The sequence below is a fragment of the Paroedura picta genome, chromosome 7 (genome assembly GCF_049243985.1).
Source record: "Paroedura picta isolate Pp20150507F chromosome 7, Ppicta_v3.0, whole genome shotgun sequence".
Lineage (NCBI taxonomy): Eukaryota > Metazoa > Chordata > Lepidosauria > Squamata > Gekkonidae > Paroedura > Paroedura picta.
In genome coordinates this window covers 70731490-70747749 of record NC_135375.1, presented here as the reverse complement: position 1 = coordinate 70747749, position 16260 = coordinate 70731490, and the positions used below count along the sequence as shown (strand labels likewise).

General features: G+C 41.6%; 1 protein-coding gene across 3 annotated transcripts in view; it reads right to left on the bottom strand.

Moving 5' to 3' along the window:
* The window catches only part of CEMIP2 (cell migration inducing hyaluronidase 2), a 73389-nt gene that overhangs the window by 22634 nt on the left and 34495 nt on the right, over nt 1-16260 (bottom strand). For all 3 annotated transcript variants that reach the window (XR_013232555.1, XM_077344809.1, XM_077344808.1), the window contains exons 5-6: nt 10576-10739; nt 9092-9280 (exon numbers count right to left, since the gene is read on the bottom strand). Coding sequence is in view for 2 of the 3 variants with exons in the window: in XM_077344809.1 (XP_077200924.1) it covers nt 9092-9280; nt 10576-10739 (353 nt within the window). In the remaining variant the exon portion in view is untranslated. The remainder of the gene's footprint in view (nt 1-9091; nt 9281-10575; nt 10740-16260) is intronic.

The following is a 16260-nucleotide window of genomic DNA, read 5'->3' as shown; positions in this document are numbered from 1 at the left end:
TCCAAACATCTGGCAAATGGATCTGGGGGGGAGTCCGGGTGGCCATCCATGAGGAGAAAGAGCTGGGTGTCATCAGCGCACTGGTGGCAACCCAGCCCATAGCTCCGTACCAGTTGAGCCAGAGGGTGCATAAAGATGTTAAATAATGTAGGAGAGAGCACCGAGCCCTGTGGGACCCCACAAGGGAGCCAGTAAGGACCCTATACTTCCTCTCCCACGGCTACACTCTGTGTCCGGTTTTGGAGGAAGGAGCGTATCCAGCGTAACGCTGTACCCCTTATCCCCGTACTGGCAAGGCGGCTCGCTAGCAGCTCGTGATCGACCACGTCAAACGCGGCCGACAGATCTAAAAGAACTAGCACAGCAGAGCCACCTCGGTCAAGCTGGTGACGGAGGTCGTCCAACAAGGAGACCAACACAGTCTCCACCCCATGACCAGGGCGGAAGCCAGACTGGCATGGATCGAGTGCAGAAGTATCTTCCAGGAATGCTAGGAGCTGGCCCGCTGCAGCCCTTTCCACCACCTTACCCAGGAACGCTAGATGCGCTACTGGGCGGTAGCTTGCAGGGTCATGTGGGTCATGTGTGACACTACTAGGATACAAAAGACTACCCCTAGGTATTTGTTGGACAGTAAAATCTGCCATCAAGTTCACCTTTTCCCTGTAGTTTTTTCACCATATCACTCAAGTTTCTCTAATGGCCACTCACTCACTATATGACTACTAAAATGATAATTTACTCCCAAGGTCCAGTACCAGAAGCAAAGTAACCACAATAATACTTGAAATGTAACACTTAACAGGACCCCCCTTCTGAAAATGTGATGGAAGATGATGTCAGACAGATAAAGGGAAAGAGAGGGAATGTTAGTAGTCATTGCACATTCCTACTCCAAAGCAATAGCTCCTGGAAAGCTAAAATGTGGAACGCACAAGGGAAAATTCTTCTAACTGATATGGTACATGCTAAGTACCTTACAGAATTGAGATAAAGTGCATTAAGGATTTTGAACATGGCCTGACCTTACTAGATAATTATTAGAATTGGTGCAAGTCTTGTATAAGGATGACTCCATTGCATTTGCTCAAAGGTATCATTTACACCAAGACCTAAAAAATGCCACACACTGTGAACTACAAATATGTGCATATAAAAATACTAAATAACTGTTAAATAAATGCAAAAAACCCTCAGGAATTAGAGTCTTAATAATAGAAATGGGTCACAATACCTATGGACAATCCTCAAGAATGAATGACCCAGCTTAAGGGGGTATGGACATGGCATTCAAACTATACTCATCTAGAGCCTATATCATTATGAGTTTGCTTAAGTTGCCGTATCTATAAAATGTTGAGATAGGATGCTGACACTAGAGAGCTAAAGTAATAGTTTCCAAAGTGCAAGTGATAATACTGGCTTCTGGAGCTTTGTATGTTTCATGGTTCATGGCACAGTAATAATTTTACAGCTACTTGTATATTTAAACAGAGTACAAAATTGTAGTGGCAATTAATTGCACAATAGTTTAGTTCTGGATAATGTTTTAATATCTTTTGTGCTCTTATTGTTCAATTTAATGTACATGACAAGGAGCTCCTGGAAAGTCAGTACACAAAGATATTATAATATACTGAAAACTTCCAGAAATTCCCATTTACTCTGATTTTTTAAAGACTTCTAAAATAAAGCAATACTCCATTAGCATGCAAACTATAAAATGTAAAATGCAGAAGCTACTGATGTTAAATGCTTTTCTTGCGCCCAAGACCAGAAAGTCTGTAAATACCCAAGAGAAGAAAGCAGAAAGTGATGAGGATCTTGACACATTTTTGGAACATTGGAGGAAATTGGATACTAAATGAATAGAAGGCCAAAGAACTCCTTCCATATGGGAACAATTTACTTGCTGTCCCTTGTTCATGTGAGAAAGTTGGCACAAGTTTTTGCAGATGCTGAAGTCTGAGGACTAAAAGAAGCATAGAAAAATTTTCTATAAGATGAAGAGATTTGTATTTGAAGTGGAAGGGGCAGCACTTTACAGAACAAAAATCACCTGAGAGAATACTCAGGATTAAAATAAAACTAAATGCATTGCCCTGTGCGCTCTTTTGCACACAACTGCACAATAACACTATTCGAGCATACTTACCTTGTCTGATTTGCTTTCACACTACTATTACATCAATGATTTCAACTTTCTTCCATCATTTTCCTAGTCAATTCCAGAATCCTGAACTCTCTGTCACCTTCAAAACACACCTTAATCATATTTCCACATGGCTGTGTGTATTATTTTTACTCTATTCGAATTATTTTCCTAGACAGGTCTGAAAAAGGCTGCTTAGAAAAGCAGTAAACTGTTGTCCATTTCTCTTTATTTCTTTCTCCTAATGCATTTGGGAGACTAGAGGAGAAAGATGTGTATGATTTGTGCAAAAATTAGAGGAATTCTGATCAAGGTTGCACAGTACGGTTATAGATGGGATGGTAGAATACTTCTCTTATAGGTTTTTGAAGTATTCATGTGATGCATATTTGAGTACTTCTGGGCTTTACATGACCACAAGCTATTTGTCCCCCCCCCCTTAAAAAAAGATTTAGTTAAATTCTGTACTACTTAATCATTTTTTGCTGAAGTCATATTCAGAAAATGTAAAACAGAGATAAGTTATTAAAAATTAAAAGCAAGAAAAAAAGCAAAAATGTTCCAAATATGTCATTCCACTCTTCAGCTATTTGGCAGGCACCAGTCTTCTGAATTTTCAGCACCAGGTGAAAACATGTTTATCTTCTGCTGATCTGTTTTCCTTTCCCCCTTGATATATGTATAAGCCCAGACTGTTGGATAAAATCTGTTTTATACTACATTTTATAGCACTTTATAGAGGTGGTACGCAGTTTTAATATTTTGCAAGTATTTTTATTCTTTATTTTGTTTTGTTTTTACTTGATGTAAGCTTCCTTGAGAATCTATACTGTTTAAGGGCAGGGTAGAAATACTTTATATAATTTAAGTGCTCTCACTCTGGAACAACATGCCAAATATAGTACGGAATGTTCCTACCTTCTTTTCCTTCCACAAATAATGCAAAATGGAATTATTTTGTCACATGTTTAATGGAAATAACTATCCCAGGCAGCTGCTGCAGTTTTAACAATGTGTGTTGTTTAGTGCATTGAACTATATTTTTAATTGTGTAGACTCATATTTGTAAATTGTGTTGGCATTGTGGAAAGGATATAAATATCTTAAACAAATAATTGCAGTTTCTGACAGATTATGAAGAAGAACTAGCATCTGAGAGTTTATAGATCTCAGACCTACATTCAAAACATCACTTTGTGAGGCACTTGTGTTTTTGTTGATATTGGTTATATCTAGCCATACAGTTTTGAACATCCACCAACACATGTATGGAAGATGACTGGGCATCAAATTCTCATAGATGCTTTAAGGTCTGTGGTGGACAGGACTTAGAATAAGGCTTGAAGGGCTGAAACAACAGTAAGATAATTTGGGTAGTTAGGTGTTTACTCTCAAATTAGGATGAAGTGGAAGGAGAATCCTTCTAGAGGAAGAGAAAGAGGATTCCTGTCTAGTTTGTAAAGGGAAATCAGGAATGTATTTCCTAAGATATGTGTTCAGATACTTCAGAAGGCAGTGGGAGACTGGTTCATCCAAAAAGGAAGAAAGTGGTGGTACAAGCTAAGTGTGTCCACTTTCTATGAACCAGAGAATGTTCAGGGAAACACTACAGATTAAAAGAACAAAGAAAAACAAATGTGTTTTGAAAATAAACACAGTAAAGGAACTTCTCAGAGCAGAAGAATTTTTACAATCTGAAAGTAAAGCCTAAAAACATCTGACAAAACTGTAACTAAGAACTAGAAGATGTGAAACTACTGATTTGTATAAAGAAAATTGATTCCTCAATTCCAATTAACCAACAGGAAATATTTGTATTTGCAGTGGAGGCTAGGGCATACAGTAATGGAATTAAACTACGTGTAGAATGGTACTGGCTAGACAGCAGGATTTTTTTTCCCCAGTGAGAGTAAATCAGCACTGGAATTCGCTGCCTAAGGATGTGATTAGCTTTCCCTTACTGGCAGCCTTCAAGCAGTGGCAGGAAAGATTAAGGATGCTTTAGACCTATCCTGCATTGAGCTAGATCAGTGGTTCTCAACCCGGGGGTCACGGCCCCCTGAGGGGTCATTCGGCCTTTCCTGGGGGGTCACCACAACAGTGGAATGGTGCTGGCCTGCTCCGCGCAGCTTCGGAGCTCAGTGAGGTGATATGGAGGAGGCCAGTGCCATAGGAGTGGCAGCAGCCACAGTGGCAGCCATAGTAGCATGGTGCTGGCTTCCTAAGCACTGCCTCAGAGCTCACTGAGGCGGTGCGGAGGAGGCTAGCATCACAGGAGCAGCGGCGCCTGCGGCAGCATGGTACTGGCCTCCTCTGTGCCACCTTGGAGCTCACCGAGGTGGCACGGAAGAGGCCAGCGCCATGTCGCTGCCGCCGCTCCGGCTGTGTCACCGTCACTCCTGTAGTGCTGGCCTCCTTGGTGAGCATCGAGGCGGCACAGAGGCCAGCACCATGCCACCGCCACCATAACTCCACAACCTCTACAGCAGGAGCAGCAGTGGCACGTGCACATGCATGCTGGCATGCATGCACGCCAGCGTGTGTGTGCCGCCACCCCTGCTGTAGGGGTTGCAGAGCTACTGTGGTTGAGAACTGCTGAGCTAGATGGTCTGTATGGTTGGACTAGATGACCTGGCCCCTTCCAACTCTATGATTCTATGAGTCCTCTCTTTGTAAAATAAAATCTTTAAGTTGTTTGTTGGTAAGGCTGTCTCAGTGCCATTCTGACATATGTGCTTTTTATATGAAAATGTGTCATTAAACCTTCCCTTTTGGCTGAATAAAGCCAAAAAGCTCTAACTGTGATAGGGTGGGACAGCAAGCTTCATCTATTAACACAGAAAATCATAATACAAAAGCTCTAACAGTTCCCTCAGTCTCTGAAGAAACAGCTTTCCATTTGGAAGGAAACGTTTCCACCGAGTGAGGAAATGTGTAGAGCAGTGGTTCTCAATTGCTCTGACGCTGCGACCCTAACTGCGGTGGCAACGGGGTCAGCGGCAGCATGCACACACGTGCGGGCAGCGTGCGCACGCGTTCACACAGGCGCACAACAGTCGGGTCAGCGTGGAGGTGGCCATTGCAATGGCTCTGTTGCCGCCAGCTGCTACCACCCACCGCCACTGTCTGCCACCTGCCACTGGTCACCACGGCTTGTGGCTGCCCCCACCGCCTGTGGCAGCAACCAACCTGGGGACCCCACAGAAGGAGCCAGGTGACCCCAAATGATGTCATAACCCCTAGGTTGAAAACCTCTGGTGTAGAGGTACCTGTCATAAGGTCACACCTGTCTTTAACACTTTATACATTTCTTTTCACAAAATGCAAACAGAACACTCACACGCTCACAGCAAACCATATATTTGATGTCAAACCAAGAGATGCTTTCCACCAAGCTCCATCAACCTACACTGACAGTAGAGATCTCCTAATTGCAGTTTTAAAAGTCTGAAATTGGGCCCCAACTGCACAGTCTCTCACCAGACCTTTCTCTTGAACCCAGCTCTCTCCTTACCCCAACCTTAACTGTAGTTATATATTATTTCAACTGTGATGAGAACCACAGCTAAAGTGGTTCTGTGGCCATCTGTGGCTGGCATCTCCAGAGTTATAGCTTCTCTCAGTGGCAACTGGCAAGTGTGGAATGTTAGGTGTGGCTGGAGTGTCTTCTGATTTGTTGTTTTGATGAAAGTATTTATGATTGTTTAGAACAGGCACTCCTACATGAGAGAATTCACACGACCCACAAGGAACTTGCTACCACAGCAAGGAACTAATATTTCTACACATCCACAGCAGTCAGAAAGGGAACAGCCAAGATTGGGACAAAATTCATAATCTTACTTACAGAAAAGCAGAAAAACACATAGATAACCACACTGCCAAACAGAAACAAAAATTCATTAAATGCCCTAAAAGTCAACTGAAACCTACACTTAATACGCCACACATTATCATCCATCTAACTGAATGTCATCTTTCCAATGAAGAAACCTCCATCCTAGCCAAGGGAAGCAACTTTGCTGTCACTCCTAACAAAATTCCCATGAAAGGCATCACTGTGAGTATTGAATTATATGTCTGAAGCAGAAGAAATACGAGGGAAAGCAGCAAGAATCCTATGGAAAGCTAAACTACCCAACAACAGTATAACAAAAAAGGAAAGAAGGAAATCTACCATTTCTAGATGATCTAGTGATACATAAAACAAGTCAACTATTGGGCCATGAAATATACAGAAAACCAACTCATACAGACTGATACCTACATAAAAACTCCAATCACCACCCTTTGCAAAAAAATATATATAATCAAAACATGATAGATCATGCTAAAAAGAGCCAGTGTGGTATAGTGGTTAGGAGTGTGGACTTCTAATCTGGCAAGCCGGGTTTGAATCTGCGCTCCCCACATGCAGCCAGCTGGGTGACCTTGGGCTCAACACAGCACTGATAAAACTGTTCTGACCGGACAGTGATATCAGCGCTCTCTCAGCCTCACTGACCTCACAGGGTGTCTGTTGTGGGGAGAGGAATGGGAAGGCAACTGTAAGCCGCTTTGAGACTCCTTTGGGTAGAGAAAAGCGGCATATAAGAACCAACTCCTTCTTCTAAACAAATCTGTGAATGTCATAGTCTCAATGAAGAACTAAATCACCTAGACCGTGCTTTACAAGCAAATGGCTGCTCTAAAGCTGAAATAAAAAAAGCCATGCACAGATAAAGAAAAACAGTCCTCCTCTGGAAAACTATTTCTACCCCACATCAAAGGGCTAACTGACAGGATAGGAAAACTGATTAAAAAAACACACTACCTACAAACTGTCCACAAACCCAACAGATAAACACAATAAATGCTATGATCAGCAAAAGACAAAGAAAATCACATTCCATACTGCTGCAGACTGGTATTCACAGGTACTGCAAAACACAGCATTCTTACAATAAAAGAGCATGAGACACATGCTTATGATTTCTGACAGTCCTCCAACCTGATTATACCAACCTGAGCATGATTACTCATCCTCCAACCTGAGCATGATTCTACCAACCTGAGAAACCAACAATAGCTGAACATACCCTAACCAAATCCGGACACAGGGTAACTTGACAACTCCAACAACTCCAGATTGTTGGATCCACTGAAATTCACAAACATTCAACAAAAGGAAGAAAGTTTGAAAATCAACACAACCTGGCTTCCCATACTAAAAAATCTCAAAGCAACGAACCATAAGACACTCCAGCTCACACAGCCCCAATAGTTAACTGCCAACCACACTGAACATTCCACACTTGCCAGTAGCCATGGAGTGAAGACACACCTCTGCAGATGCCAGTCACAGATGCAGGAATAAAGACTTGCAGACCAGGGCCACAAATCCTGGGGGGGAAACAACAACATTTGATTCAAGCCATGAAATTTTTAACTTCATCACAAAATTATTTTGAGTAATAATTATTCTTGGCGTTTCACTTTTTTGTGATTAATTTTCAGCTACTGCAAAGCTTGCTACATGCCTGGCCAATCCCTAGCTAATGTCAGCCTTCTACACTTTCATGCAGATACCCCATAGATAAAAATATTAACTCATTTTTAAAAACCCATAATTTCCCCTTGAAGCAGCCATTTTGTGGTAAGCATGCATCCATGAGCCATCCAACCTTGCCCCAAAGGTTCATATGCCATTGGTACCTGAGTAGAGTGGTACCATAGAGCCAAGTGTTATAGATTAAAAAAGAAACACCTTATATGAGCTTGTGTGTCATTATCTGTAGCTCCCACCATGTACAGAACAGTATGCCTGAGCCTACTTGCTGTCTGTTGCTATGCAGAACATTACTCATGTCCTTGCTTCTCTGCTAGCTCTTTCCAGGCAGCATGCCAACAAGAACAATACCAAAGTGGACTTAATCCACAATGCTAATGCTGTGTCTATAGCATGACATACAGTTTTAGTTGTCCATGTGTATTTAGCTTCTCTGCTGTGGCATTGCCAACTCTCATGACTGTCTTGGCATTACAGGAAGCTGCTTCAAGAGCAGCATTTGATGAGCGTAGTTGTACCTATTATGGGCATGAAGTCATAGTGACAGCTCTACATGTACCTCTTCTATCTGCTGCCAGCTTTTCAAAACACAAGAGCTTACTGCACAAGAGAGCTGGCAATACTGCTCTCAATACAGATCAGATGAATTTTGCTCATAATGCTGTTCAATAAATGTTTGTATAGTTTCACAGCTGTATCTGTTTTAAACGACTTTGGGGGATACCCATATCTTGTTAGTTGCTAACTTCAGCTCTCTTCAGCCTGCAAGTCACTGGAAGAGGTATATGACCTAGCAAAAAAGGGGAAGAATCATCCTAGTTCACAATTCCTACTGTTGATGTACAAAACTATGGATGACAATCACTTAAATACAGTTAAGGATGGTGAGAATTCACTCCTAAGTCAGCACAAGATGAAAATCACATCTGCTATACATTCATGTCTCACCTTCCCCCCAGCAGACATTCTACAAAACTGTTGGAAGCAGCAGCTGTGACACTAAGAATGACAAATGTGTGCAGAATTAAGAAACTAAGATCCAGCAGTGAAAGAAAAGTATATAAACCACTCAGTTAAAAAACAAATGCCATTATCTACACAGGGTAAATGTGCCAAAAGCAAAATAGAAATTTAAGCCAATTGTAAGCACCACACATGAGATCTAAATATTCCTTTCCATAAACAAGCTTTAGAACAAAAGGATGTGTGCGCACATCAGAATCAAATGAGGATTTAGGCAAAAGAGGATATTAGGTAGCTGTAACGAGTTTTAAAAGTTAGAAAATCATGTAAGTGCACTAATTTAAGGCAACAATGCTACAGAAAAAATGAATACACACACACACACACACTAATCCCCCCCCCCACACACACACACCTTCTGCTCATACCTCTAACCTTGACTTGAAATCTGTTGCATTCTGGACAGGGAAGGAGTGTGAATTCTTCTGCCTGATGCATTGAATAATCAGTGCTAGCAACAACAATCTGGTCTTCAGCTTTCCAAGTAGTAACATCATCCAACAGATCCAGTATGACTCCATGGACAACTTCAACATCAAAACCAGACTTCTGGACACCTTAGACCAATAAAGGAAACAACTAAGGAAAAGGATCTCACAAAATGTCATTTTACTATTAATAATTTTAAACCATGAATACCAATACAGGAAGGATGCAAAAACCCAAGAATCATTTTGTAGCATATTTTCTTTTTCCTATTTGGAAGTAAAGTTGCTTAAAATTGTCACTGGATGTCCCAGATGTCACTTATATGTTAAACCTCCTATCTTTAGGAACAAGCACAAAAGGTTAGGAAGACATCTGTATGGATCCAAACTCTCAAGAGTGGAATAGAGCTAAAGCAAAGAATCTTAGCTGCCTTTCCCTTCTTCTACGAGCAGCTTATACCTTCTCACTGAAAAGACAATGGTTAAGGTTGGAGGACTGTCAGAAAATTGTGAAATGTGGCTTATTGTCTGCAGTATGAAAGGGGATATCAGCGAAAATCCACTCATACTCTTTTGTGAATTGTAAATTCACACACTCTTCATTAATTCCCCCATCTCAACGCAGCCCACTCACACCACTCACCACTCACACCACATGCCACACTGTTCCCTGTGGTCACCTGGTTTTGAGGAGGATGTTTCATGAAATCTAGATTACCAGTTATGAGACATGACAGACACACACTTCTGTGTGAGCTTACACTCACAAGGCAGAAATAGGACAGTCTACTTTCTCTTCCAAATTGGAGAGACTTCAAACACACTCACCACTTCCTTTAAAAGATGTCCTGGTACGTTTATTACTTAGCACCACATTGTTGAAAAAAGCATCCAAGACCATAGATTTCTTTCCCTATTTAAAACCAACTAGGTGATCAAGGATGCCATACTGTATTATCCACTGTCATTAGTTGCTGTAACAGCAAACCCTTCAGGCCAATGGAAGAACTCCCCCCGCCCCCGATTTACCAGGTAAGGAAATATGCCACGTATTGCCAGAAACATATTTCACATGGATTTTTAAAAGAAACTTTGTAGATATCAAAAACACAAAATGATACAAAAATAAAACACATGCAGAAAAGTGAGGTCTTTCCCTTGAAGTATATATGTATACTTGCTCCTTTTTACAACAGGGGCAAAAATACCAGCATAGGAGCAGAACAATATATGTAGCCCCACTGAGCCTGGATTTTTAAAAATTTTATTTTTAAACCCAACCCAATTTTGGCTTCTAGCCAGATCACAGCATGCCTTAAAAAGAGTACAGGTGTACCACAGAAAGGTGCTTTCAGCATTAACGAGCACCAGCTGCACAAGATTTCAAGCATTTCATTATCTGCTTTATTAAAGAAAAGTCTTACCATCAATCCATTCACTGAAAGCTCTCACAGCAAACTTCTGCCCATCTATTGTGAAAAACTCCCGTTGTGCAAGAGCTCTCCCTCTTGTGTTGTGGTTTTCATAGTCTTTCAGAGATTCATTACAATCTCCATCCCCAATTACACCAACTATAGCCCAGGCTTGCCTGCAAAGAACAAAGCACATATTTTAAATAGAAAGTGTTTGTAAAACTGTACCTTTAGAATGGACCCATAAAAATATATGTATGTCATGACACAGTAACAAAAAATAATAAATAACTACAGTATGTATGTATGTATGTATGTATGTATGTATGTATGTATGTATGTATGTATGTATGTATGCATATATATATATACACACACACATATACATACACACACACACACACAGCTGAATTAATTTAGCCACATTTTCTGTTGCATTTGAAGCATTACTGAAGATGGATCTGTTTCAGAAAATTCCACTAAGTGGAAAGATAACTCTACATAAAATATTGTAACTTATAAAAGGAGGCAATACCAATGTACTGAAGGTGAAAATATATTCACTGTACTAGTCATTGGATGTCACACTAACTTTTTAAAGACAAACAATTATTTTATTTAGCACACAGTAACAAGCAGGAAATGAGAGCAAAATTTATGGTACTTATAAACAGGGAAAGCTGAGAATATTCCTCCAAGAGAGAACAAAATATATGTTCTAGCCATCTTTAAGCAAACTCAATACTAATGGAAAAATACATGTGAAGCCCACACTTTCCCAGAACCCTAATGATACCAGACCTTCAGGGCCATAGCAGGACACTTCATCAGGCTGGTATAAAACCTTCATTGTTTACAAATTATACATTACTTGCCCAAGCAAGCCAAGCTCCTGCTTTGTATCCTCCTCCTCCCCAATTCTCTTAAAAGCTACACTACTCTGACCTAACATTCATGCCTTTATGGTTACTCTTTATTTTCCTCCTATTAGCTTTAATTTAATCCAGCTCTGACTTGAGAGCAGTGAAGCCAAGGGAATTAGTCTCTCTACTATCCTTCTTTCCCTTCAAGTTGTTTGCCAACTGGTATCAACATTTCCAGCAATTATTTGATTTACTTTCAAAACTAGCGAGCTAAATTTAGACAGAACAAGTTTATTCAGAAAAATCAATGCCTGGCATTTTTAATATAAATTTTATTCCATAAGTACTTTCTCAAAACATATGTCCAATCATGGACTGCCTATTGTAACTCCAACGACTTCATATTTGGATGCATGACTTACAAATCAACTTTGCTCACTCTCAAGGAATGTTTAAGCCAAGTAGGAGCCAGCTAAGCGTCCATTTATCACTGCTGCTGTACAGCATACTCCTGGCACCAGATTACAACATAGGTGGTGAGAGACGTACAGCAGAAGCAATGCAAATCTCTTTCTCACCCATAATGAGATAACTCAGATATTTAACTATAACCATCATGGACCTTAATGAAGAACACCATACTAGTACATGTCAGACTACATGGTGTATGTCAAAGCTACAAAAACACACTTGCATAGTTGCCTTCCTCTATTCTGTGCATCCTGTTTGTGCATCCAGGTCATCTCCACTCCTGCCAAGAAATATGTTTGTGAACATTTCTCTGACGGCATGAGGAGAGTTTGTGGGAAAGTATGGCGATAGCATGGGTACAGGATAATTATAATCTTTGACTACCAGTTGACTGTTGATTCAAGCTTAAGGTTCTGGTAATCACCTTCAAGGACATAAGTGGTCTGTGCCCTGAGTACCTAAGAAACTGCCTCTCCATCTATACCCCCCAGAGAGCATTCTGCTACACAAACATCAACAAATTGGTGATCCCTGGCCCCTGGAAAGCTCATCTGTCCTCAACCAGAGCCAGGGCTTTCTTGGTCTTGGCCCTCTCCTCATGGAATGAGCTCAGGGCCCTGCCAGAGCTAAAACGATTTCGCAGGGCCTGCAAAATGGAGCTCTTCCACCAGGCTTTCAGTCAAGACAAGTGAACCAACCACCAACCAAAGCCCAGAGGTCCTTCCCATCATCAACTGCACCCACAGAAGAAGAACTTAACCAGAGTGCGGTTAAACTGAGTCAAATGTTCCTTTGTTAAATTGTAAACTTTATGTTGACACAAGTTCCTATTTTTAAAAATGTTATATAGTCAAATCAAGATGCTTTTTATATTGTACTGTTTTATGAAAGTTTCCAATATAAATTACCCTGAGCCACAAGGGATGGTGGTATATAAATTAAATTAAATAAATAATTATCCTGTCCTTTTTATGTTCAGGGCAGGTAACAATTAATAACAATAAAATATTTAAAACAGTATAAATACAGCAGCCTTTTTCAACTGGGGTTTCGTGAAACCCTGGGGTTTCTTGACGGTCCTGGAAGGGTTTCCTGAATGGATGGGAATTAATTAATTTTTAAATATATTTTTTTAATTTGTTAAACATTATTGGACGATATGACCATATATGGCCCTGATGACCTGCCCCTCCAAATTGCCAATGATGGTCCTGGAGGGTGTGGGAAGGGGAAGGGTTCCAGGTGGGCATGTACACAGCTATGCTTCCCAACCATATTCTACATGACCATGCCACTTCTGGGATTTTTTGAAGCCTGAAGAATGTTTCTGGGATTTCTCAATTGTAAAAAAGTTGAGAAAGACTGAAATACTGTAAAAAAAAAATTCTGCTATATATAGCCTCCGAGTAAATTCAGGTTTTGATGGTAAGGGAGGGAGTCTAATCTCAGTTCATGGAAGTGAGGCCAGCATATCTTGGATGTTTATTAGGGCCCTGACCATCTGCCTTGTAGATCAGCTCTGACTTACAGGCCCTGTGGAACTGAATAAGATCCCACAGAGCCCTGATCTCTCCAGCCAGAGCATTCCACCAGGCTGGGGTCAAGGTTGAAAAGGTCCTAGCCCTGGTTAAGGCCAATTTCACTTTGGCTAGGGATCCTCAGCAAGTTTTGGTCCAGTGATCTGAATGACCTTTGGGGGAGTGTAAGGTCAATTAACAAGGTCAAATAACAACAAGGCCTCAACTCTGCGGCAATTTTTCGCGGAGTCTGGTGCTGACCTTGCTTGCATGACCAAGACCTGGGTGCGGGAAGGCCTTTAAGAGTTGGCCATAAAGAACTGGCCCCATCTGGGTTCCTGGTCGTGCACCAATCTCGGACCCATAGTAGGGGAAGGGGGGGTGGCCATCTTGGTCCAGGAGGCTTTCCCCTACAGGGCTCTTCCCGTGTTGGAGATTGGGGGAGTGGAATGTATTGGCATTAGCTTGGCCATCTGATTGGTATACCGTCCGCCCACCCAACATGCCGCCAGATGCCCTGTCGAGCCTCCTGGAGGCGGCGGCTCCCTAGGCGTTACAGTTCCCAAGACTATTAATCCTCGGGGCATTTCTCACATCTCACGGAGCAATGTCTGTATAGATGTGGAAACTGGGGCAGCTTTCTTTTGAATGTTGAGAAAGCCTGAAAGGCTTTTGGTAAAAAGCACTGCCTGAGAAAAAGGGGATGGAGGCTTTATATATTTCCTCACTAATAACTATTCTTACAAGAAAGGAACTGCATTCCTGCTTAAGAACTGTGGCAAGTGATCCCTTGGTGCAATTTCATTGGGAAAATGCCATGCCACAAAGCCTCTACTTCTGCAGGCAATATTTCTGAGAAAATTGGGGGGAGGGTGTGCAATGGCAGAGCACACAGATAAGGGATACCTCTTATTGCAGCATCAAATAAGGCTGGGCTCTGCCACTTGAGGCTTTTCCAGTTTTCACCCTTTCAACTGACATTATTGCCTCACACTTTGCTCACCTTTTATCAGTCCACCATCAAGGAATTGCCTGCACAATATACCTCATGCCCCATCCCTTTTGATCAGACTTCCCTTGTTTTTACCTTCACAACAATCCTATGATGTAAAATGGGCTGAGAGTTGCTGGCCAACCCAAGGTCTCCAAGCAAACTTCTAGGTACAATACATACTTCAATCTGGCTATCACCATTCCCAGTTCTATGCTCTAGACTAGCGGTCCCCAACCTTCTTGTGGTCGGGGACCGCCTCTGGGGGTGGGGGAGAGCCGGCGGCCCAGCTGCCACAGCTGCACATAAACGTGCATGCGCAGAGTTGCCGCGCATATGCGTGTCCGCCAGCAGGGGCGCAAACGTGCATGCACGGCAGCTCTGCGCGTGCGCGTTTGCGTTGCTGGCGTATCAGCGGCCGCACCTGCCTCTTTCCCCCTCTTGCTGCATGGGGGGAGGCAGGCGCAGCCGCTGGCGGCCCGGTACTATGGCCCGGTACTATGACTGGTACCGGGCCATGGACCGGGGGTTGAGGACCCCCGATCTAGACACTACACAAAACTGGCTCTATCTAACTGCTTGACAAAGGCAGGAAGATGACTGGAAACTACAAGGAACGTTTAATCTCCCAGATGAATACTTTTCGCTCTACCTTCTTGTCCCAGTACCCAGCCCAATGCAGTATCCTCTTATCTTGAGGTTAGAAAGATGAGAAACAAGTCGCTTTTAACAATTTTTCACAAAGCATGTTAAAAAAAAGTTCTCACTTGAACTGTGGCTGGCACAAGAATATCATGCATGCTCAGACATTTGCATATTGTAATGCTAAGTATATTTTTACTTAGCATTCTCTCTTAGTTCGTTAATATTGGGCAACTAAATATTAGCAGCAAGAATAATGAAAAAGTCTTACTCATCTTTTTAAACCACAGGTAACCAGTAAAAATGTTAGAACGGCCTGGCTACAGTTGAATCAAACATTCCAGATTTTTCTTTCAACCATTTCCAAGACTATAAAAGTCAGAAATAAACCAATCACAACATGTGACCACATTGTGCTTGGATTCCAAACCTTTCTCTCCCTTTTCTTCCTTGCTCTTACTGACATTCAGCAGAGAGTAAAAGCACTTCTTAATAGGAAAGGCATGCTTTCATAATTCAGGGGCAGAATTTGATATAGGACTGCTTCTCAGATGATAACTTTCCTATGCAGGTAGTATGTGGGGACACATGAATAAACGTGCCTTGTTTTCAGCAGATGTACATGGCAGGACCCTACCAGAACTGTAGCAATGATCACCAAGAAGCTATTGCCTGAGGTCCAGGAAGGGAACACAGCCTTCAAAGCAACAAATGTTAAAATATTTACAGTTAAAATCATATATTTTTTAAACTAAAATTGTAGAAGAATTTATATTTTCTTAGAAAAATGGGGGAAGGTTCCTTAACACTGCCATATATTTAGTAGATGAATATGCATATATGAAGTAGGAATTCAGATTGCCACAGAAGGGGTCTATCTCCTTTCCTCCTGCAGCCCTCCAACTCTTTGAAAACCAAATGGATTGAAATGAGCGTAGGACTACAGCCTGAGAGAAAATCAACAACAAAGAATTTCCTTTTCCACTCTTGCAGAAATGAAAATGGAATTAGATGAGTGTGTGTGCATCCTCTTTCTCCTTCTTGCCATAGCCCTGTGAGCCACTTGGCACTCTGTTACCAGGAATCCTCCAGCTCTCTTGTTGCAGGAGAAAGGAAAATAAAATCTATTCACAATACACAGTATATGAACCTATATTTTATACCCAATGATCATCATCATCAGTAATAATACTATGTATATAATTTCAAGTTT